At 40.9% G+C, this 25,318-nt stretch overlaps 1 protein-coding gene across 1 annotated transcript in view; it reads left to right on the top strand.

The window, feature by feature from the left end:
- Positions 1-1,297: 1,297 nt before the first annotated feature.
- Positions 1,298-25,318, top strand: part of LOC111147086 (5-hydroxytryptamine receptor 2A) — a 58,983-nt gene continuing 34,962 nt past the window's right edge. Inside the window, exons 1-2 of the mRNA XM_022502969.1 lie at positions 1,298-1,946; positions 4,744-4,944. Of these exons, the coding sequence (XP_022358677.1) occupies positions 1,535-1,946; positions 4,744-4,944 (613 nt within the window). The 5' untranslated portion in view covers positions 1,298-1,534. The remainder of the gene's footprint in view (positions 1,947-4,743; positions 4,945-25,318) is intronic.

Raw genomic sequence — 25,318 nt, forward strand, 5'->3', positions numbered from 1 at the left:
CCAGGAGGAGCTTGGCAGCCCTGAGCCCAAGTCGCTGACGTCAGCAACTGCACTTCAGACAGCACTGTGGGCTCTGGGGGGAAGAACGGCACGCTTACAGTGCTCCCAGGATATGCCACTTTCTAGCCTTATTTACGTGCTCCCCCACCCTAAGAACCTCACAGCACAGCTTACCTGCCTTAGCCATCTGCATAAAAGGCAATTCCTGACGTAAGAGAACTTCCCTATGTTAACATGTGGCCGAAAGAGAGAGAGAGAGAGAGAGAAACAAGGGGGGGGGGGGACGCCTGTTTGGTCCGCCCTCCTGGGCTGTTGCTACCTTGCAGTTTCTGACATACAGATAGAGGGAGGTCTGGTGTGAAGTGAACGAGGCAGCCTGAGAGCCGGTCCATTCCCGGGGAAACCACGAGTCCCCTGGCACAGGCAGCTCTCCCTACTTTCCGGAGGGATTTCTTTTGTGCGACTTGGAGAGGGGCTCATGAATGATTGCTGAACGTGTGCCTCGCTCAGGCAAGCCGCGCAGAGAGGGAGTGACCCAGCCGAGTGTGGGCAGAGCCGGCGAACACAGACCGCGCAGTGCTGGAATTGGCTCCACTCTTGCAGTTTTTGAAGTCAGCAAAACAGAAATCAAATTACTGTCCTGTTATGCCGGTTGAGGCTCAAGAAGAAGGGACTCTACACTGGCTTAATTACCGTGGGAGATGCAGCAAGTCCCAGAACAGCAAAGTATGTCTAACGTGTGGACCCTGAAGACAAATGTAAGTTCTCACGCTGCTGTCTTTTATTTCGGTGTTAATTTTCTTTCTGCCTTGAAATCACGCTTGGCCAAAATGTTATCATTTCAGTGAGAATTTCTGGTGTGAAAAGTTGTCTGCTAATCTTTGCTTAAGAGTTTTCTTTTCTTTTTTCTTTTTTTTTTTTTTTAACTAAGCATAATGCAAATGGAAATTCCTGACAGCAGCTGTGGCTATTCAGCCTAGAGACGGAGAACTATAGCCCCAAGTACATCCAATTACTATGGGATTAACACAGGATGTATTTTTAATTGCCTTTCTTAATGTAGAATGCATACCGCCCCACTGTTTTGGATTGCATGCTGTTTTAATACTGCTGTGGCTAAACTAGTGGGATCAACAAAACCCACAAAATGAGACAGAGCTCAATGAGATTCCTGGTAATTACAAAACTTTTCTTTCCTGGCCAGGATCGCATTTTTCTCCCTGAATGCTCCAAACTCGGCAACCTCTGTTAAAAAGTTCATCCTGCTTTTCTGACCTTGCTTTGAAGGGAAAAAAAAAAAAAAAAAAAATGAAACCAAACAAGACTCCACTAACCCCATGAAGGAAGGAGATACAAAAAGCCACTGCAGTTCAGCTCCCATTGTAATCATGAGAGAAAAAAGGCGACCCAAGGAGCCCAGCATGTACGCCGGCTTCAGTGTGACAGAGCGTGGGGACAGAAAGATGGATGGCGAGCTGAGGCTCTAACTTGGTAGTTTTTCTTTACTTCATCTGCTACAAATTCCAGCTTAGAAATGGATATTCTTTTTGAGGAAAATGCTTCATTGAGCCCAACAACAAACTCCTTAATGCAATCAAATGAGGACCCAAGGCTCTACATCAATGACTTTAACTCCGCAGAAGCTAACACTTCAGATGCATTTAACTGGACAGTGGACTCGGAAAATCGAACCAACCTTTCCTGTGAGGGCTGTCTCTCACCACCATGCTTCTCCTTACTTCATCTCCAGGAAAAAAACTGGTCTGCTTTGTTGACAGCTGTAGTGATTATTCTAACCATTGCTGGGAACATACTCGTCATCATGGCAGTGTCCCTAGAGAAAAAGCTGCAGAACGCCACCAACTATTTCCTGATGTCACTTGCCATAGCTGATATGCTGCTGGGTTTCCTTGTCATGCCCGTGTCCATGCTAACCATCCTGTATGGTGAGTGGCCTTAGCCTCCCAGCTGCACCCACACGGGTAATAGACAGCATGTGCATGTTAGGAGCAGATGAGCGGAGGCTCAAGGGACAAACTAAACACAAGGGTTTATTTATAGACAGGGGTCTACCATGTTACACTGGTTAAATCTTAAATTGGCTTTCACATATTAAGAGATCAGACCACCCATTATCCTTGGAGAGTTTGTGCTTTGAAACATGTCCATTTTATGTAGTCACTTTAAATGCCCCCCATACGGTCATAAAGCAGTAATTTAGCTGTCATTCTGAATCCACTGGATTTTCACTTCTATATATGACCAAGTATCCCAACCTTCAGGACAGAACACAGTTTTAGCTTTGTCACACAGTTCTCAGCACTTCTAATGGAGTGGCAAACCTTCCCAATTACCTTGGAACGTGTGCAGGGAGAACATTTGCGGTACAGTGGGTCTGATGTTAAAATATGCAGCTTCTACCTTAGAATAAATAAATTAACACCTGTTTCAATTGTTCCCTACCTCCAGAGAAGCTAATTTAGAAGTATGCCTTTAAATTAGACCCTCAACTCTTTAAAAATACATATACATCAACTCCTCCAGTCTGGTTTGGAAGAGGGTAGAAAACAAATGGGAAGACATTAATCTTGCTTTCTTCAACAGTTTGAAAGAGTCAAACCTCTCAGCAAGTCAGCAAACACTGGTACGGCTTCAGCTGGAAGCAGAACATGATGTTCTTTTCCAATTATGAGTAATACAGTTGGATTTCTTTTTTGAAGAGTATTTAGACTGCTGACATAGGCACATAGCAGTCACCTTATGGTCTTTGTAAGAGGAGATTTTCTGTCCAAGTCTTAAGGGCTAAAGTATATATATATATTACCCCAGCGCAGAAGGGTATGGAGGAGGAAGGAGATGGGCAATGGAGAGCGGGTGCCGGTTTGCACGGGGTCCATACTGCTCTTTGCTAGGACAGCCTCCGTTTGACCATCAAATGTCACACCAGGATGATTTCATCAAATTTGCCTGTCATTTCCCAGACATTCTGCAGAGGTTCTGGCTTCCTAAGGCCCGACCCCCGCCTCGAAGGCAAACTGCGGGAGTGGTGCATGGCTCCCAGAGGTCCCATTAGGGCACTAAAACCACTGCCAGAGGGCGGAGGTGACCCCAGTAGCAGATGGGGAGCAGGCACCCACCAGCTGGGTTAAGAAGCTAGGACCTGGCCACCGCCTCCCGCTCGGGGTACAACGGCGCCCCCTAGTGGCCGCTGCTTCGCATGCAGCCAATTCCAGCCAGAGTTTCAACTCTCACTGGGACTGGTCCTCTCTCACCCCTCAGGGTGAGGAAATGACCCTCCCTATCCCTGCTTAGGAAACCAGACTTTGGCCCGATCTCAGCTGTCTCCTTGCAGAGAGAACTCCCACGGGCCAACATCAGTTCCGACCAGACAAAGTGTGGCTTCCCTCCAGGCACTGCAAAGGAAGAGGCTCTTGTTTTAGCTTGTTTTTTGGCAAGTAGAGTGAAAGGCATTAAGTTAGACTTGTATCCTGCACCCTTTACTTCCCCAAATATAGGTGGTGGCATTTTGGTGGAGTACACTTGCACATGCGGAATCTGTTCAGCTTTGCGGGTCTGGACTACTGACGAGAAGAGGTGATCTTTAGGATTGCCTTTTCACTTGTACGCAGATGTAACATCATCGCTTACACAGTTATCAAAACTAATTTGGGTTTATATAACCACTGGATCCCCTGTAAAACAAGAACAGGACACTTAGAATATGCATTATGGGCCTCCCGCAGTGCTCTTCATATTGGGATCAATATGAAGACAGCTCTGCAACACTCCGTTTGGGGCCCACCTCCTCCTAACCTCCTGAGAACCAGAACCTAGAGAAAAAGCTTCTCGGCTGATTCTCAAGTGCAGCCAGGGCTGACAGCCGCTGCTGCACGCAGCTGTTGCCCAAGTGTTATCCCAGGACCAGGAATACCACCTGGAAACTGGTTAGAAATGGCCGTTCTCCTCCCCCCACTGCAGAGTCACAAAATCGACACCTCCAGGTGGGATCCAACAGTACCATTTCAAGACCCTACCTGGGAGGCCCTGAGACTCACTGAGTTTGAGAACCACTGCCCTGAAACACTCATCAGGACAAGAACACAATGCTTTTCTGCATATCCCCCCCCACACACCCCAAATTTGAGTTGAACCCCTAAAGCATAATGTAATTATTTTTCATTTTTCCAAAAAATATTCTCAATCTGGACTTTTTCATCATTTATTCATTCACACCAATAGCATTTATTGAGAGACCACTAAATGATATCACTGTGCAAGACTGAGCCGTTAAAGTTATGGAGACTAAGAGGTGGGCCGAACCTCAGGGAACCCACAGTATGTCAAAGACGTGAACAAGGCGCTTTAATAGAGGAGCTCCAAAGCTATCGAGACTTCTAACTCCTTAAAAACAAAGAGAAAAGGGTAGATGCTGTTAGGGGACACAGAGCAAGAGAAACCCTGAAGACAACCCAAGGTTACCACAACACAGTGGCATAGAACTCCAGCCCCAAGAAATTTCTAAACCCTGAGTTCATCAGCTTGTAGGATCTGAACATTGTTCAGTACAATTGTTCTTGGGCTTTTAAAATACTGAAAATATCTTGTGTTGCCCTTTGCCACCACCTGTGCCTTCCCCACTCCACCCCATCCCCAGAATAGCAGCCCTTCTGGCAGGCTGGGTTCCACGCACCGCACCGTGGGAGGCCCGAGATCCCTTATTGATGCTAACCTTTTGCATCCCAGGTTACCGGTGGCCTCTGCCTAGCAAGCTCTGTGCTGTCTGGATTTACCTGGATGTGCTCTTCTCCACGGCTTCCATCATGCACCTCTGTGCGATCTCACTAGACCGCTACGTTGCCATCCAGAACCCCATCCATCATAGCCGGTTCAACTCCAGAACCAAGGCCTTTCTGAAAATAATTGCTGTTTGGACCATATCAGTGGGTAAGTGGGTACGGGATTTCAGGGGCTCAGCTGAAATAACCATCCATGTCTTCCATAAACACTTGTTCTGTTTTATTGTACGAAAAGCTGATACACAGACTCCATGGGGTTTTTGTTATTGTCATCTCTAGATTGCAATGTCGTATTTCTCAGATTTGCTTTAGGAAGAAAAAGTATCAATATCACTGGCTGACAACCTAAGTTTGCCCAGTTAAGTACAGACACCTGCAGAGCCAGTTAGAAATAACTGTGCCATAGCCACTTTCAAATGCTTTTGCTCCCCATCTCGCACTTTCAAATTCACTACTCTTTAACTCTTGAGCTCCCCTGGAGACCTCCACATTTGTCATCCCTGCCCTTGTCCATTTAAGATGGCAGATCCCCACACTGGAGAATACTCAGCTTCCGGAGGCTGGAGAAATGTACCAGGGGCTGTGACTCGGAGGCAGAAGGTGAGAACAGAGGAAGGTGGCAGGACTAGCTCAAGGGCAAGGCACTTCTGCCCGCCCAGTACCTCTGTAACCCCTCCTCTTGTTAGGTCACCACACACCTGAAGATTTCGACCCCCTTCAGTTGCTTTGATTACACATTCCCCTCTCACCAGTATTGATCTCCTGTTACAACCAACTCAACAGGCAGGAAAGCCCAGATAATGGGAGCCAAAGGGTCAGCTCACAGGTAGCTAAGTCAATGGCACCTGTCACCTCAACAGGCTTGGTTTGTAACCAAAAATTCCCTGGGATTTAAGGTGACAAAGCTTTTCAGGCAAGGACACTGCACCTGCTTGTGGCCACAGCGGTGTTTGCATCTGCTATCAGGAGGGAGGCTATGGGATTTGACGGCAGGCTTGACACCAAAAATTTCAGAGTCTTTGTGATAAAAATCCAAGTTAATAGCAAACGCAATAGATATTTTGTGTTTTTCCATTCCTCCTGCTTGCCTTGCTGCTAAAGGGGTCCTCTGCAGAATAGGTAACTCCATTTTAGGGATAAGCAAATGGGGCTTCAACAAGTGAAATGACCCGCACCAGACCCCACAGCTAGGACACAGGACAATGCCTGTTTCCTGATGGAAATGCTGACAAATTACATTTGCAGGATTTTCAAATTTTGAAGGGTCTTATCTAGTTTCCATTTTAAAATTCCTAGTACAGGTTGAGGTGGTTAGAAGAGCTCATTATGCTTATTTGATCAATCAGGCTTTGTGGCTTTCTGTGTCAGCTCTTCAGCCAGTGACAGGGCTAGGACTCCAAACTTCTGGTGCCAAGCCATGCTCTTCCTACTGCATGACCACCTTCTTTAGAAAACCGTTTTTGTGGGGGGCGGGGGGAGCATGTGGTTTCTGGGCCCATGCAATCTTAGACTCCTTCTATCAGGAACAACAGAATGAAAGACCAGTGGTTCTCAATCCCAGCTACACCTAAGAACACATGTGGAGCACTGGGATTTAATTGGTCCATGGTGGGGTGACTAAGGAGCAACCAGGGTAAAGGACCACTGAAACACATGCGCTTAGCAAAGGTGGCCGATAATGCAAACAAAGCAAACCATGTTATCATCAGGTTTATTGTAGTGTTCCCCTCGTACACAGTCTCACTGGTGAGACAGAGGCTGGGAGCATCACCCATCTTCTACCTTCTGCCATACATGTACAGCTCAATAGCACTTGTCCCAAGGAGCTGTTTCTGAGCAAAGACAACCAGCCCGCGGTATTTAAAGCGCCTTACAGAAAATAAACTGCAGAGAAGTTGCACAAGATGACATCGCTCCTATTCTGCTCTCGCTCCAGGAGACGGGCAGGCTAGATGGGTGTGGGGGTGCGAGGAGGGGTCATCACCAATGTGGCCGTACTTACAACACAGCTACAATGTATGGAGCACTAAATACACGAAGATGAGTAAGATAAGTATTTGGAGACTTCCAATAAGGTGATGGAGGAAGTCAAATAAGTAAATAAAAAAGCTCTATATCACAAATCCGAGATAGAAGGCTGAGGAGATGGCAGTTGGGAAAGGGTTAAAAAAAAAATTCTAACCAAGAGCCTGAAGGTGCTCAGCACAAACATCTGAATTCTCTGCTACTGTTTCCACTTGTTTTACATTTAGATACTTAGTCCAGATGGAATTTTGTGTATACAATCTAACAGATTTCTTCTACCAGTGAATATGGTCTTTTTAGCATCTATTGATATATCAGTACACTGAAGCTGAAAAACGGATATTTTGTTTTCTTGATAGATCTGAACTGCCTTTGCGTTCCTGCAATGCATTTATAAATGAAATTGGCTTTGGAGGACTTTGTTAGTTGGTTTATTATTCTTACAAGGTGGTTTTTTTTTTTCTTTTTAGCTATATTAAATAAATTTGGGATATTACTGGTTTTTTCTCTGTGGTCTTCAAATATTTAAATGGGAATGTTCTTTAAAAGGTTTTATAGAACTTAGTTCTAAAGCTCTGTCATGCTGGAACCTTTCTAAATGTTCTCTTTAATTATAACTCTAAACTTTCTTCAGTAGTTATTTACATTTTCTACCTGGTCTTGGGTTACTAGCTACGTAGAAAGTTGAGATTGTCCTTTTGTATGGATTCTTGATTATTAAATGCAATTCTTCTTGCTTTAACACCTACTTCATCTGATATGAGTATAGCTCTGCCAGTTCCCTTTTGGTTATTTTCTGAATATATCCTATTCCATCTTATTACTGTCACTAATTCCTGATTTAATATTTAAAGTACATTGCCTACAAGCAGCACATAAAATTTTCTTTAATCCAGTCTATCTTTTCATTGGAATATTTAACCCATTTATAACTAATGCAGCCCAGATACATAGTATTTGGGTTTAAAATGACCATTACTTTTTTCTTTTGTCCCATTTATTTTATATTCTAGTTTCTATCCTTGCCTTCTTATGGCCTGATCAAGAATTCATTGTTCCCCATTATAAGCTTGTTATCCATTCTTTTAAATCCTTATGATTTCTTTTTTTAACCTAATAGAGCCTAACAAATTATTTTACCATTTCTTAGATAATGGAAAACCTCTGGAATATTTTAACTCCATTTATCCCTATCTTTCATGTTCTCTTTTCCTATTGTCTAATTTTAAGTATCCTATTAAAAACCATAGGACATAAGTGTCCTACTATTTCCCACATATTGACCATTTCTGTTGCCATTCGTTGCTTCTGTCATTTCCATGATTCTGCCCGTCTTTTCCATGATTCATAGTCCTTACTTCTGAATTTTAGAATGACCATGTAGTTTTCCTTCAGCTCGTTATTCCAAACATCTTTATTTAGCCTTCCTTTTAGGCATATTTTTTGCTCAATATACAACTCAAGGTTTCTGGTTTTCCAGTAATTTAGAAGGGGCATTCCAAAGTTCTAGCTTATATAATTTTGTTTGATAGTGAGAACTCAGCTGTCAGACTTAGTGTCCCTTAGAAACCACCAGCCCTTGCCACCCCTTGCTACTTTAGTAGGATTCTTTCTTTGTATTTTAGAAATTTAACTATGATGTGCCCAGATATGTCTTTTAGTTTTGGGTTTGTCCTGCATGGTGTTTATATTCATTCTTTAATTTTTTGCTCAGTGCTTTTGTTAATTTAGCAACATTTTTGGCCATTATCTTTTCAAGAATTGCTTCTGCTACAACTTTTCTCCCCGACACATTTCTTAGACTCGTTTCCCAGATAATAGAAATTTTACCCATGGTTACAACTCAAATAACTTTTCTACATTTTTACATCTTTAAGTCTTTAGTCAATGTAGTTTTACTCCCTTCTCTGGATTATTAAACCTCTCACCAGCTATTTCAAATTTGCTGCTCAATAAATGTATTATAGCCTTAATAGATCACTGTATTTCTAGTTTTAAAATTCCCATTTTATTGTATTTAGTTCTGAAATAATTCTCCATGGTTTCATTGGTTTTCTCAAATGTTAATCACAGATGTCTGGACAGCTGATTACCTGGGATATTCTGTTTTCTGGGGTCTTTTCCCCTTTGGCTATTAGTATACCTGGTAACTTTTTTTTTTAATTGAATACCGGACACTGTGTTAAGGGGGGAAAAAAAAAAAAGGAAATAAAATGTTAGTATTCTTGTTCAGAGAGGCATTCTTTAGTTTTATCAGGCAGTTGCCGTAAATCTCTTTAATCCAACTAGGGACTGAGCTTATTTTAGGCTCGCTTTTCATAAGCACTCTTTTTTAGTTTATCCTTACACCTAAGGTATATGCCTTCCTTTTTCCAAATGAAAGCCTGAGGTGTTCTCCATTTCGAAGAACTCTGAAATCCTATCCCCTAATCCTATCCCCTCAGCACAGATTATTCAGCTACTCAGCCTCTCAGTCCATCCCTCAAATGGACTGGTAAATGACTAACTGGGAAAAGGGCTCACATGAATACCTTCCTTCTCTTCACTTCACTCCAGAAGCTTAATTCTTGAAATCCTGGCTACCTTGGGTAGCCCTAGCCCAATTCTTTATCCCCTTAACTCCTGAAATATGGTTTTGGGCCTTGAGTTCTGCCTTATATGAAACTAGCATTGCCATGCCTCTTCCTCATTTGAAATTCCCCATTTCATCTTTTCTCATCTCTTCATTTCTGTCATGTCTTTGTTCCTTTGATATTTTCATATTTTTAAAACACAATCTTCCTATCTCTGTCTTTTGATAAAGAAATTCATCCTGTCTGTATTACTATCACAACTGGCAAAAATCAATTTTATTCTTCCCATCTTCTATTTCATATATTTCCTTTATAACAGTTCATTTACCTTATTTCATGCATTTACTGACTTGTACAAGGTCATTCTTTCCTTCACCCCATCCCAATCAGTTTGAATTATTTGACTTTTCCATTCTTTTTATTTTTGAAGTCCATCCCAATAATTGCACTGATATATCTATTAGAAGATCGTAAGTAATCCAACTGGGTTGTATTCTTTCCTCACTCACTCTGAGTCCCAATTTAGACTTCTCCATAATTTCAAAATAGTAGAGCAATAGCTTTTTAAGCAAGCCAAAGAAATACACAAACTACGAAGATATAGACATTGCTTACTACAGGAGAAAAAGTTCTATGGGTAAAAATCAATAAAAGCGAAGTCAAAAGAAAGTATCAGTGCACATGAACAGACCGAGGGTTGATATTCCTAACATACAAAGAATACCTACAGGTCAAACAAAAAGACAACCCAATAGGGAAAAAATATATAAACATGAACAGAAACATGAAATGGACAATAAATGCTAAAAAGAGGACAACTAGTGGACAGGAAAATGCTTAATTTCTTTAACGGTCATGGAAGTGTAATTTAAAACAATGCATTATCATTATTCATCTGATTGGCACAATTAAATAAGTAGAAACACCCTAAGTGATGCCCTATGTAGGCTCATACCTTATTTGTGTGAATATGAATTGTTCTTGGACAGTGTAGCCAAAGTTATTAAAATCTGACCTGCCAATCCTACTTCAGGCCATCTGTCCTACAGAAAAATAGAAGTAGATCTAAAGACCTTTTTTTTTTTTTTTTTTTTTAGAAAGAGAGAGAGAGAGAGAGAGAGAGAGCGTGCACAGGAGAACACAAGCAGGCAGAGGCAGAGAGAGAAGCAGGCTCCCCACTGAGCAAGGAGCCCGATGCGGGACTCGATCCCAGGACCTGGGATCATGACCTGAGCTGAAGGCAGCGGCTTAACCCACTGAGCCACCCAGGCGTCCCAGATCTAAAGACCTTTAATTCAGAAGTCTTGGAAAATAGCAGAAAAGAAGACTGGATTGTGGTTCACTGTATTGTTTTTATCCTAATTACAGAACATTTTCTAGCTCTTAAGAATATTGAGGTGGGGTTATTGGATAGTCAAATGGAAAAATGTCCATGACTGTAAGTGCAAAAAGCAAGATTTCAGGGTGGTATGGATGGTCTGAGCCCATTTCAGTAAAATAGGAATAATTTAGGTGAATCTATTAGCAGGAAGAATCTGAGGACTTCAAATTTGTCAAGTAAGGGAAATTAGAAAAAAAACACAACAGATTGTTGTTTTCCCCTGTAGCTTTCTGTATAGTTTTGTCACAGATATTGCAAATATTTCATTCTTGATCATCATAATATCTGTGGCGTGGGAGAGAAGGCTTCATGGAGAAGGTGGATGACCTTCTAAGTTTGCTCGGATCTAACAAACGGCAACCTTGGGAACCACAACCCAGGTGACTCAAGTTTTCCTGCACTTAGTATTTCTGAGATTTGCTGCCGTGTCTCCCTGCTCCCTGCTACCAGCTTGGTCATTTTACTGTTGCCAAGGCTTTCATCCAATGTGGAGGAAAATGAACGTAATTACAAATCAATTGCACTTTCTATTTGTGAACTCTGAGGAAAGAACTGATGACAGAAAAGATTGATGCATTAGATTAAGAATGATCCTAGGATTTTCCGGATTTCATCAGCCCTTCATAAACCCAATTCCCATGATCAGAGGTAACTGACTTCACCATGGTATAAAAAAAGTGAGCAAATGCTTTCCTCACAACAATAGACTTGCTAACATCACGTAGGAAAAGAAAATACTTAATTCTCTATCTGTAGCAGGTAAAGGTACAGGTTAGATAGAAAAAGTGAAAAGGACTATCTTTCATATCATCATAGGACAAGCAAAAACCCCAAATAGAATTTTTTCTTCTATTTCAGAAACATACTTGCACCCCATGGAGTCATTTTGAAGTATCCCAAGTCCAAATAGAATTTTTTCACTCCCCACTCAAGGATATCCATGACTACTATTCTCTACATTAAGACTACTTTTGTAAAAGGATAAAGATAAGCTGCGTCACATTTATTCAGAACCTGTGTCTTCACAAACGGACACCTTTGCATAAATCCTCAATTGAATGCGGTCACCAGGTCCCCAGGTCACAACACTTGCCTTTAGGCAGTCAATAATTTCCTGTCTTATGCAGATTTATAAAGAAATTTTGAGGGACAGTGAAAATAATCTCAGTGTAGCTTTCATTTTTTAAAGAGGATTTTGAGCATCTTTGGTCTATGAACAACTTTCCATTTTGTTTAGTTGGTTGGCCACAGATCTTGGTTATAAGCCACAAGTCTGGAGTCAGACTATCTGGCTCTGTCACGCCTAAGCTGTGTGACATATAGCAAGTTACTAACCTCTCCGTACCTTAGGTTCCCAATGAATAAATTTTAGTAATAGTACCTATATCATGAGGTTTAGTGATGGAGTAAATATAGGGTTTGTGTCCTAAGTGTTACAACATGTAAACTTCTCTGTAAGGTTCTTGGTTTCTTCCTAACAAATTAGCAGGATTAGGGTTTTTTTTGTGTGTTTTTTATAATTTTTTTATAATTTTTTTACTTTTTATAAACATAAAATGTATTATTAGCCCCAGAGGTACAGGTCTGTGAATTTCCAGGTTTACACACTTCACAGCACTCACCATAGCACATACCCTCCCCAATGTCCATAACCCCACCACCCTCTCCCTATCCCCCTCCCCCTGGCAACCCTCAGTTTGTTTTGTGAGATTAAGTCTCTTATGGTTTGTCTCCCTCCTGATCCCGTCTTGGTTCATTTATTCTTTTCCTACCCCCCAAACCCCCCACATTGCATCTCCACTTCTTCATATCAAGGAGATCATATGACAGTTGTCTTTCTCCAATTGACTTATTTTGCTAAGCATAATACCCTTTAGTTCCATCCACGTTGTCACAAATAGCAAGATTTCATTTCTTTTGATGGCTGCAGAGTATTCCATTATATATATATACCACCTCTTTATCCATTCGTCTGTTGATGGACATCTAGGTTCTTTCCATAGTTTGGCTATTGTGGACATTGCTGCTATAAACATTCGGGTGCATGTGCCCCTTTGGATCACTACGTTTGTATCTTTAGGGTAAATACCCAGTAGTGCAATTGCTGGGTCATAGGGTAGCTCTATTTTCAACTTTTTGAGGAACCTCCATGCTGTTTTCCAGAGTGGTTGCACCAGCTTGCATTCCCACCAACAGTGTAGGAGGGTTCCCCTTTCTCCGCATCCTCGCCAGCATCTGTCATTTCCTAGCAGGATTAGCTTTTTGTCTGCTTTCACAATTTATCTAAGTATTCCCAATGTGTTACTGGTCATTTGAAAATGGTGGGTTTTTCCAAATGAATTTTTGTTTTTTTTTTTAAAGATTTTATTTATTTATTTGACAGAGATAACAACTAGGCAGAGAGGCAGGCAGAGAGAGAGAGAAAGGAGGAAGCAGGCTCCCCACAGAGCAGAGAGCCAGATGCGGTACTTGATCCCAGGACCCTGAGATCATGACCTGAGCCGAAGGCAGAGGCTGAACCCACTGAGCCACCCAGGCGCCTGAATTTTTATTTTTATATGATTTTTTATGTATGTTCTTTTCTTTAGGTCTTCTGAATTTTCAATCATTACTGAGATTGCCTTTCCCATTACAAAGTTAAAAAATCTTCCATTACTTTTATAGTTTTATATTAAGTCTTTGAACCATTTAGAATTTAACCTGTGATTTTAGTTTTTCTACACAGCTTCATGTACCCTTTATTTGACCACAATCTGATACTCTACTTTATCATAACCCAAGTTCCCATGTATATTTGGATTTAATTCTGGACTTGTTCTGTTGATTTGTTTACTTTTACCCAGAGTACACTTTCAGTTGAGAATGTATAAGGGCATTTATTACCTTAGATCAACTCCCTCATTGTTAGACTTTTCATGACTATTTTCACATGCTTTGAGTTTTAAAAATCAGCTTCTATCTAGTTCTGGAGGGTGGGGGAGGGGGAATGGTTCTATTGAAATCCCATGTAGTTTTATAAATCAACTTTCTAGGTCTTTGGGGAGGCATGCCTGTGTACTTTTTTGGTCTTTTCTATTTTTGTGTTTTTGTGAACAGGCTCCTTCTTTGTAGAACAAAGTAAATGTATATAAACAAATATAACTACCTAAAATTTTAGCATTTAGCATTTTAAAAATCACATACAATCTAGGTCCAAAAAGAATAATCGTGAACTATGCTTAATTAAAAATACAAAGTGAATCAGCTGTCCTGTTGGCCTTCATGCTTGGAGGTGATGGGATTCCCAACTCCACTGGCTGAGACAAAGTATCTTAGGACTCCTGGGATTCTCTCTTCTGGGACCTGAGAGGTTTATGCCCAACTTGCTTATTGCTAGGAGTCAGCCATCCTAGAAGTGGAATCCAGAGACTCATCAAGCAACCAGGACAGGAGGTGAATGGGTTACCTATGCACTCTTCCACAACTGGGAGATCACAGTGTAGGCTAGCTCCTACCAGGACACATAGGCAAACTTGAGAAATTCACTTAACTCTCCCTTTCCCTTGGTTTCTTGGCTCATTTTCTCTCCTGGGTGAAGCAAAGTGGTTTTTCGTTTTGCTTCCCCCATATGGCACTGTCCTATCCAGACGGCTAGGAAGGAGCTCTGGGTACCACCTCAGTCCACGGGTGAGTGGGCCAGTGTCTGAGAGCAGGGATGCTCACAGCCACATGGAGACTGCAGTCCTTCCCAGGAGTATCACGGCACCAGATAGCTAAGGAACCGGCCATACTGTCACAGCCCTGAAACAAAGGCTCTGCTGAGCCACTACCCCCTCAGCCCATCTTCTCATTTCTTAGAGGGCCATGGTCCTTTCCCCTTCAGCCCACAGGTGCAGAATTTAGGGACCTGCTAAGCAGCACTAAGACCCTGCTGAGCAGCACTTCCTACTTAGAAATCTCACAGAGAGGCTATGCTCTTGGAGGACACATCCTTGGCTGTCCTTCAGCACTCTTGCCCATGGGTATGAGGCCATTTAATGGCCCATGTCGCTCAAAACCTGCCAGAATGACAGCTGACTTCTTTCTGCATCGCGGACTCAGCCATAGCTATGGGACAATATGCTCAATAAAACAGCACTTAGCATAAACTCTCCAGGGCAATTGGAAACTGGTGAGAAAAATTAAGAAGTGATTTGGTGGTAAAGAAGCACTTTATGCCTTGTCAGTCTGCTACTTTGGCTTGCCTCATGGACTGTTATGCTTTTTTGATCATTCTCTCAAGGAAAATGAGGAAGGAAAGGAGGAACAGGGTTGAGACTTTTATTACTTCTGGACATTGAGAGCAGAGGACTAGCATTCCATACCGCCCCTTCTTGCCCACAGGCTCTGTTGGGTACTTCCAGGTTAGGGAGCCTTCCACTTTCTCCACATCTACCCATCACTTCTGGGCTGGAGGGTAGGAACCCTCAAGTCAGAGGCTAAGGTAGATCATCCGAGAGGTTATCACCAGCACCCTTCATATCCTAGTACCTGTTCCTTCCTTGGCCTAACCAAACCCCAACCCTGGGTCACTTAGACCACCATCCCTTATGGTTACTGCACCCATGTAACCCACAGCTGCTAGAGAAAGTCTCACACTGAATCACATGGTGCCACATATCTCTGGTTTCCAACTTTGCCTAGATGCCCATTGTGGTCAGTCCTTTGGGCCATCCCTAGTGGATCTTTCAAGTTTTTCCCCATTTAGGTTTTCTCAACCTCAGTCCTTCATTCTCCAACCAAAAGGCCTCATCCCATTCTCCTCTGTGAGAAGGCTATTAAAGCTAATTCCCCTTATCCCTACTTTTACTTTGCAATTTGGGTTTCAATTCCCAGTTTCCAGACACGTATTCCAGGACCATCCATGTTCTTCTGTGCTTTGTCTCTACTTCCTGTCCTTCCCCAACGGGTCTTCAACTCCTCCCCATCTAACTCTGATTTACATTAACTCCCCCTAATGATTCTACCCTTGCTTGCTGCATTTTGTCACATTGTTCACACCTCAAACACCATCCAACTTTGGCTGCCCTTCTTACTGCTCAAGGTCACCCAAGCCTTTCTGTTTCCCAGTCATGTCTAAGAGACGCTAATAACATCCTCAAGTAATACATGAATACTTTCCCAATGTGAGGATCTAATAGCTCAGACTACAGAGAATGCAAACTCACCCTTCATCCCTCCTGCCTTTCCAGACCAGTACCCACAGTCTGGGCTAACCTTGATCCTCACCATTACCATTCAGTGCAGAGCATAAGCTGGAAGGGAACAAGTGAATCGTACCAAGCAAAGCTCCCTCAGATTTCAGCCCTTTGAGAACATCTCAGTCCCTTTTCACTTGGATAACCTTTGACTCTGTTTGCACTTCAAACCTTTGCTGCAGTTTCTCTTGTTTTGGCCCTTTCTTCAAGTTGTTTTTACTAAACCATCTGCTGTCCTCCATTTGTGAATTACTAGTAAGAGCATTCTTTTCATGGGTTGTTCTAGTTGATTGTGATCAATGGACTTTATTCTGTTTTATCAGTGAAAGGAATTTCCAAGATCCTATACATATGTGCCCGGACATGGGCCTGATTCAAAAATATTTCTCATTCCTTACCTACTATCCTTTTATATATTTAATTCTATGGATTGATTGCTTTCAATACTATCTTTTTTCTCTTTTCCTTTATTAACTCCCAAATGAACCACTGAAGGTTTGTAAGAGGAACCATACTTACAGGCTACACTCAAATGGTTAAGACATGACCAATGCCCACCACATTTAAGGAAACCACCTAGTTTACATATTTGATATGGCAACTTCGGAAACCAGCCAGGATATAGAAACCCACAGTCTGTTTATTCAGGGATGCTTTCTACTTCTGATACAGCAATTAACCCATCTGGGATTTTTGTTTGTTTTTTAAAGGTTTTTGCTCATTAAAATTTCATTTTATCCAATGAAAGATACTCAAGCCTGTCTGAAACAAAGTTGATCCTCATTTGTTGTCTTGTTTGGTCTGCTGGTTTTGTGTCTTTGTTTTAGGCACTGGCTACTGAATCCCTAGTAAATGGACCAGAAACCATGTGTCTGCAGTTCCTCTAATCCAGGGAAAAGAGAGGTTCCTCTTCTTTCGCCCAGCACCTTCCTGTGCTATCCTGCCAGCATTCTATTATGGCTCCAACCACTCTATTCCAGCATCACCATTCTTAGATGCTAATTCACCAACCCAGCCCTATCATTCTGGTTTAACACACATGCTCCCTACATATACTTGAAGACGTTATTTCTTTTGATTTGTCTCCTAAAGCCATTTACCAAGGAATCAGACACATAAGAGACCAAGCAGGAGTATATTTAGCCATACATAGGAAATCAATTATGCTATCTGCTATGTTATCAAGTAAATAATGAGAAATAAATAAATAAAATTTAAAAAATAAATAAAATAAAATAAATAAATAAATGAGAAAAGGATGGAGGAGACCTAGAAAGAAGGGATACAGAAATAAAAGCAGGGAGAGAAGTGGGGTTTCCTGATGGGTCCTTGTAGCTTTTCCCCTGCAGTAAGTCATCTTTAATAGGTCTACCTAGGCCAGCTGTTTTATGTACAGGACCTCACTTGGCCAAATACAGCAAATAAAGGTTTGCATACACATCTCTAGGGTAGCTTTTTCAGTTCAGATTTAATGTCGGTTTCCATAGTAACAGGTTTGGAAAGGCTGATTCACAGAAGCTAAGAATGAGAGACATTCTATGAGAACTTCTCTAACTTCAGGCAAAAACTAAAAGTCACACTTTTGTCTTTTCAGTAACTTGGTGCTTTAAACTCAGCAGGAGAGAGCCTTATTAAGTCGAGCAAGAAATATTTTCATTAATGAGGTTTCTTTTTTGACTGTTTATATTTCTCGTAAAATTGAAAGCTATTATAGAACAGTGTTAATAGGGAATGTTCCTCAGGGGAATGGAAAACTTCCAGATTCTGGTTATGGTCTTCAGAACTGCCCCTGCCCAGCCCTTTCCTCAATGAAAGGTCTTAGCTGCCACTTGTTCACCTGCCTATTTTGAGGTATTTTATCATTTAGCCAGACATCAAGAGCGTTAAAGAAAACTAAAAAACTTGAACAGTAAGACTGAACTGTAAAAATGAAGTATTTCTCTAAGCATCCCTAGTGACCATTCCTAGACCAGTTTCTGAAACAACGTCAAACAGACCAAAGTGATAACCGGTCACTGGAGACCATTTATTTCACCCTTGGATGAGAACTTCCTTTGTGTCTGTGAAGGAGGACTTTTCTGTAAGGGAACAATGGAAGTACATTAAAGTTACCGTAAAATGCCTATGCTTAGAGCCCATTCCCAGATAATCTGGTTCAATAGAAATGGAAAAACTCAGGAATTGGTATACCTCAAGAAGCACTGCCTGAATTATCAGTTTAGAATTTGAATTTTTTTTATGTATATTCTCCTGGACCATATTTCATATTCAAGACTTCAGATTTGTACATTGCATGTACACATATTTTTAAAGGAATCATGTAAGCATTTCCACTAGAAGTACACAGTTGTTCAACACAGCTGTTCAACCAGCACGCAGAAGTACACAGTATGTTCTATATGCAGAATATACCACACTTTTAATTTCTTAAGGGTAGGGACAAGTCATGTCTTACTTGTCTGTGTAAGTAACACCTCTTTGTCCCAGTACAGTAGGCATTCCATCAATGTTTGCAAAACTGACCAGTAATGAGTCAATCCTGATTTCTTCAGTTTTCATTTCAAATTGGTCAAGGTAATAAGGTACCTTCTCACATAAAGGAATATCATGATATTTGAAAGTTACTGCTGCCCATCAATAACTCTACCAGAATTAAAAGAGGAAAAATACAACTAAGATGACCCAACTAATTTCCCTGGAGCTCTTTTGAAATAGTTTAGAAAGTCTTAGGTCTCACATGGCATTTGTCTAGAATTAAATTACATTTTGATAATCCTTTTCAGCTCCATAATTCCATTTTCTACTCTTGGGTCTCAATACCTAAAATTGTTAGCAAGCTTCTGAACAAAGATACTTTTGTTTTAGCAGCAAAGAATTTTATTTCTAGGTCTCCATTCGACCTTCAAAATCATACTCAGAACAAGTTGGGTGTCAAAATGTGGAGAAAAGCACTGAAAGCTCTCACTAGTCTAACCAAAGTACAGTGTTATCTGCAACTCCTAACTGTTTGCCTACCTGGAAACTTTATGAACTCTCCATAATTATTTTGAAGTAGGGATGGTTCTTGGGTGAATAAACTAATTCACAGACCCTATGGAAAAAGTAGCACTAAATAGCGTATCTTCAGAACGATTGGCTTTTTTTTCCGTGGTGGTTGAAGGCAGGAAAGACAGTGGCTTATTTAGCAACTCAGAGGCTCAGCAGCCTGAAACAGGATAGAAATAGAAATAGAACAGGTGAGAACCAATGAGTCAAAAGGTTTTTGTTTGTTTGTTTTTAACCCAGCCCCACTTTCAAGTAGAATTGAATAGACAGAAATCATAAAAAAAGGTAGGGTCTTGTGATTGATTTCCCTTTGTTTTTCAGGTCAAAAATGGACCTGTTTAGTTTATAGACTTTTAACAGATCTTTCACAAGGTTAAAATAAGAAATCTGAATCGAATCATTTTCATAGTTCTTTAGGAAGCTTTTTCCACATTACTACATTCTAGAAGCTTTGGAAGTCCAATTCCTCAAGGTTGAAATAATTCTCGCAATGTAAAGGACTAAAAGTCAAAGGGAGATAAGAAGAGATGATGGGTTTGGTTAATTTAGTAGCAATAAACTAAACATTTTAAAGTGGTTTTGCAGCACCAAGTCCCTCTGTCCATGATACATTGCCATTCAGAGTTCAGTATCAGGTAATAAGCTGCTCTGGCAAGAGGAACAGTGTATTGAGACCCAAGCAGCCTGGACCATCAGCTTTTATGGGCATATGGGCTGTGTCCATTTCCACACTTGTATGGTGAGAAGTTTGGATTACTGAATTCCTGAGCTCATGGTCAACTCTACAGTCCTGTAGTCTGTAGACTGAACCCTTAAGTCTTGGTATTGAGAATATTTAGGGGGAGCCCGGCAAAACTTAATTGGAATTAAATATCTCCAAACTACTGACTAGCTATACTTCATGTTAGACCAATTTAGATAAAATTCATCAGATTAAAACTGAGAACTGATGGAGCTCCACGATAAAATGTAGCTCAAAACTCCAATAGGTAATTAATATGTCACTATTAATAGACCCCCAAGGTATTGAGCCAGACAAGATCTTTCCTTTAAAGAACAGTCGAAATCATTAGCAATTTTAATCCTAGAACTATTTTCATTTGTCTCCCAGTAGAATGCATTTTTAGCAAAGAGCCTATACACGGTTCTATATCATAATACTTTTATGACTTGTAATACATTGTTTTTTCCATTACAGGCTCTATTATTACAATTCTAATGACTGTAATCTATTCCTTCATGTTGGTAAAGCATAATCTGTTAGCCATTCTCCCAATTCTGTTTCTAGTTTTGACCAGAAGTAGTATACTCAAAAAACACTCACTTGACATTTAATAGCATTTGTTTTATTCTGTCCTTACAGTTGATTGTATTTTAGTTTAGTCCTTTCGGTTTCACTTATCTTGAATTTCCTCAAGTCTATTTACTTCAGTCCAAATGATTCCTTCACTTTTCTCCTGTTTAAGGAAGCTGACCATTTTAGAAGTTGCTTTTCTTTTTAAGAAGTCACAAATGAAGGCATTACTTAAAAAAATTAAAAAAAAAAAGTTGTGGCAAAACAACCAGTGTGTCATTTCACTACTAAGCATATAGTTCAGTGGTATTACATTCAGAATCTTGTACAACCACAATCATTATTTCCAAACTTCCCAACCCAAGCAGAAACCATGTTAAGCAGCAATTCTCCATTCCCTCCTACTGCAGCCCTTGGTAACTGCTAATCTAATTTATCTCTATGAACTGGTCTCTTACATTTCATAGAAGTGGAATTATATTTTTCCATTTGAGTCTAGCTTACCTAAGTTTCCAAGGTTTATTACACTACCTAGAAAACTCTATTCCTTCTCATAGTTCAATAGTCCATTGTAAGTACATTTTGTTTATTGGTTTGTCTGATGGTAGACATGAGTTATTTCCACCTTTTGGCTATTGTGAATACTGCTATACTGAATGTTGGCACGAGGACCTGTTGTAGTCCCATTCTTAATTCTTTTGTTTACTGAGCAGTAGGTCATATTCTAGATTTACCTTTTCAAGAAACTGATAAGTCGGCTTTCACAGTACCTATACCATTTTACATTTCCATCAGCTATGTAGAAGGGCTCCAGTTTCTCCACATCTTCAGCAAAAGCTATCTTGCTTTTTATTGTAGACATACTAGTAGTGTGAAGTGATATTTCACTGTGGCTTTGATTTGTATTTTCCTAATGACTGATGTTGTTTCTTAAGTTTTTTGGCTTTGTGTATCTTTGATGAAATTTCTCCAAGTCCTCCATCCACTTTTTAACTGGTATGTTTAATCCTCTCATTTAGGAAATTTTTTACATGTTCTGGATATAAGCCTTTCAGAGAATATTTGCAGACATTTTTCCCCCTCATAGTTTGTCATTTTCTTGATCATCAAAATTAAACTTGTACACAGAAGGACATTAAATCCAACTTCATTTTTCTTCTGTCACCTGTACTTTTGGTTCCCTATTTCAATCACTTTTTATTCCTTTAATCTAGCTTGCTTTCTTACTCCATCTTCCCTAAGGTTTCTTTATTACTCCAAGTTATACTATTGTTAGATAATAATTCAATGAGTATCAAGGATTAAAAGGATTTACAACAAACTGTTTTCCTGTTATTTGAAGTATTGGAATTCGGTGTGGCAATGTTATAGCAGTGAATAACTTTTCCATTTTTAGAAATGGCACATATCAGTAGCCGGTAAATGTCGATACAGTTTATAAAGCACTTTTGGATGCTTCAAGGATGAAGAGTCACCCTAGACTTCTTTGGTAAGTGCCTGAAGATAGATAATGAAAATGTGGTATAGAGGGTGAAATAGGAACTCAGTCAAATACGGGTAATTTAAAATATGCTACACCTGTGAGTACACTCTCAAAAGAACGAGGTAGGATAATCACATATTTGATGGTGCTAATTCCTTCATTTAAGATGTAGAAGAATTCAACAGTATTTTAGGGAGGTGTTAGTCTAATTCCTTCAGTTGGAGTCTGCTTTTGATTATATGGTGGATTCTTGCCAATACAGGTTCTTCTGAATAGTTACTTGTTCTTGGCCATGCATTCACCTTCAAAGACCTCGTACAAATGTTAAATCTCAATACCAAGCTGTCAGAGCTTTGCCTTCTATTTCATTTACAGATCACATTTCCAGCCGCACAGCAGCCTTCCGTAATTCCATTCAGCTTGACTCTCTGACCCAGCTCTGGCAGCTTTGCACATCCAAGGATGTGGAGCTTTCTGATTATGCAAATGTTATGTGCTTCCTGAAGTCTGACTTCACTAGGGAAAAGACATCCCCATAGTTTTAGAGAGACAGAAAGAAAATGTTTGAAAATGGGAACAATTTCCCCTGATCATCTCTTCAATCATGATTTGTATTATCTAGCTTTCCAATTGCTAAAGGAAACCAGCTCCTGAAGAACTGATCATCTCTTTGCAGTAGACTCAGACAATCAATCTAAGACAAAGGAACCTGAGCTTAAACCCAAATCCTTCATGAAGAGCAGCAAGCAACCAGCTCCTTGTTCCAGATGGAGATGTTATCTGTTATCCAAGGCTGCTCACTATTCAAACATTCTCAAAAAGATATTCTTGAGGAGCAGCAACTCCTTGAATTCTGTGGAGAATCATCTCCTCGGTTTTATTTTTTCCCCTTTTAAAATCTTTAAAAAAGATTTTATTTATTTGACAGAGAGAGACACAGCAAGAGAGGGAACACAAGCAGGGGAGTGGGAGAGGGAGAAGCAAGCTTCCCACTGAGCAGGGAGCCCAATGTGGGGATCGATTCCAGGACTCTGAAATCACAACCTGAGCCACCCAGGTGCCCCCCCATTAAAATTTTAATTCCAGAGTAGTAGCATACAGTGTCACACTGTCTCCTCAGTTTTATGCTATGTTGCACACACATGTAGCGGGCTGTCACAGTGCTGATATAAAATGACAAGGGGTAAATGGTGAAACAAGAGATTAAGTGAAAAATGACCAATTATCAGTCTCAGGGAAGGGGACAAGATAATGGGATTGCCTTCACTTTCTAAGATGAAGTCCAGTTGGTACCAACTTGTAAGTAGCTGAGGTAGTTCAGATATCACCTATGCCAGATCCTTTGTCCACTCTACATCTAGCATATAATAGGTATTTTTTGGAGTAGCTGTTGTCAATGTTATTAGTTCCAGGCAAGGGTTGTTTAGCCTATATATGGAAACTAGTTGGTTAATATATAAAACTATATAAAATATGTAACAAATATAAAAAACTAGTTATTCTATTTCTGGACTCCAACTTATACTACTTAGAAAGCTTCTCCTCAGACTGTAAAGGAACGAATGGGACATGTACCTTCAAGCCTTTGCTCAAATGTTCATTTCCTGGTGAAGCCTACCTAAACTTTCCCTCCCACCCAGAGAAGTTTTCACATTATGTCCTATTTCCCACCCATTCTACCCAGCTTATTACCTTCTATTGTTTATTTAGGTTTTATTTTCAGCCTACCACTGGAATATATGTCCCATGAGGATAGGCGTTTGTAATCTGGTATACATGATCAATCTCCACCCGCAAACACTGTGTGGTCACCCACAGTCAATGCTCCCTAAATTTGTTAGATGAGAGAACTGAGTCCTAAGAGATAATGTACCTCAGCCGGCTATAGTAACAAGGTAGGATTGGGACACAGACGGAGGTCTTCTGACTCAGTTACTATTTCCACTGTATGTCACTTACTTTGCTAACCTCCCCTGTCCCAGGCCTCTAGGTACATGTATGCAACTCCATCTAGGAGCGGAGATGCCCGCCCCACCCCACCCCCGCCCCCAGGAAAGAGAGGGACTGCAAGTGAGGCAGAGGCTAAAGGACAGGTCAGCTCTCCAGGTAAAAAGACCACCCAATCCAACTGTATGTGTGCATCAGCCTCCTGGGTTAGTAACAGATGCACCTCTCTGAACTTTAGAGAAGTCTAATCTCTAAATCAGGACTGCCCATAGTAATAAACATTTTATATAGAATTTTAATCTACAAAGCAATTTCTAAAACTCTCCCAAGTGAATCCTCTTAGGATTCCCAGGATGTGGGCCAAGATAGAGATAACAGAACTTGAAAATAATGAAGTATGTGAGAACAACAACAAAAAGGCCTCAGCAGATGGCTGGGAAGCCCAGAAAAGCTTACTTGGGTCTGAGCATCCCTATGTTCCTATCACTGCTAACTTTGAGGACTCCCACTCCAGTGTCTACATATCCTGCCATCAGTGATAGATGCTCATCAGTGTCCTATACATAGGACTTATTTCCACTCATAGCACAAGATTCTGTGTATATATTTCTACATATGCTTTAAGTGATCCCAAGATTTCCTTTGAATTAGTTAGTTCCATAAAGCTATCAAGCAGCCACCAGAAATGTGTGCTATTTAAAACTTCAGTGTTCGGTAGACCTAGCCATTGATGGCTCTGACATTCCCATCACATAGTTCTACTAGACAGTGTCCCTGCTAGATGTAGCCTGCATGATACAAGACCATTTATAATCTGCATCTCAATCTGGTAGAGCCATAATAGTTTCACAGGGCAGTCTTTTGGCAGCCGTGGTGGTAAAATTTGTGCCTAATAGCCTTTTGACACTGGATTCTCATGAACTTTGAGCAATTGCTTTATCTTGTCCTATCTTTTTTTAAAGATTTTATTGATTTATTCAACAGAGAGAGAGAGAGAGATCACAAGTAGGCAGAGAAGCAGGCAGAGAGAGGGGGGGAAGCAGGCTCCCTGCTGTGCAGAGAGCCCGATGTGAGGCTCGATCCCAGGACCCTGAGATCATGACCTGAGCTGAAGGCAGAGGCTTAACCCACTGAGCCACCCAGGCGCCCCTATCTTGTCCTATCTTATGAGGCTATCAGTTTTCTTTTCCATCACATCACACTCACTGACCTGGAGTCCTCAACAGCTGAACCTCTTCCCTCCCCACCTCCAATAGTTTTTGTCAGCTAGCTGACAGTTCATGGCCACGTGAGGCTTGGAACAACCTACTTTGCTATCTTCTCCTTCTTTGATAGATCTTAAAATTCTCGACGTCCAAATTAAATTTACAGATTAGCTAAGAAGGCCAGAAGATGGGGAAGTGTAGCAAAATATATTTTAGTAAAAATAGGCCAGACTCAGAGGTAGGATAACTCAAATTTGGCACTCATCGTTAACCCACAGACCAGTCCTCTAACTTCTTTCAAAGTCTCCTTCATTGTCATTTGTAGACGTAGTCACATCTACTGGAGGCCTGGG

This window comes from Enhydra lutris, unplaced genomic scaffold (genome assembly GCF_002288905.1).
Source record: "Enhydra lutris kenyoni isolate GAN:26980312 unplaced genomic scaffold, ASM228890v2 scaffoldscaffold15, whole genome shotgun sequence".
NCBI classification, from domain to species: domain Eukaryota; kingdom Metazoa; phylum Chordata; class Mammalia; order Carnivora; family Mustelidae; genus Enhydra; species Enhydra lutris.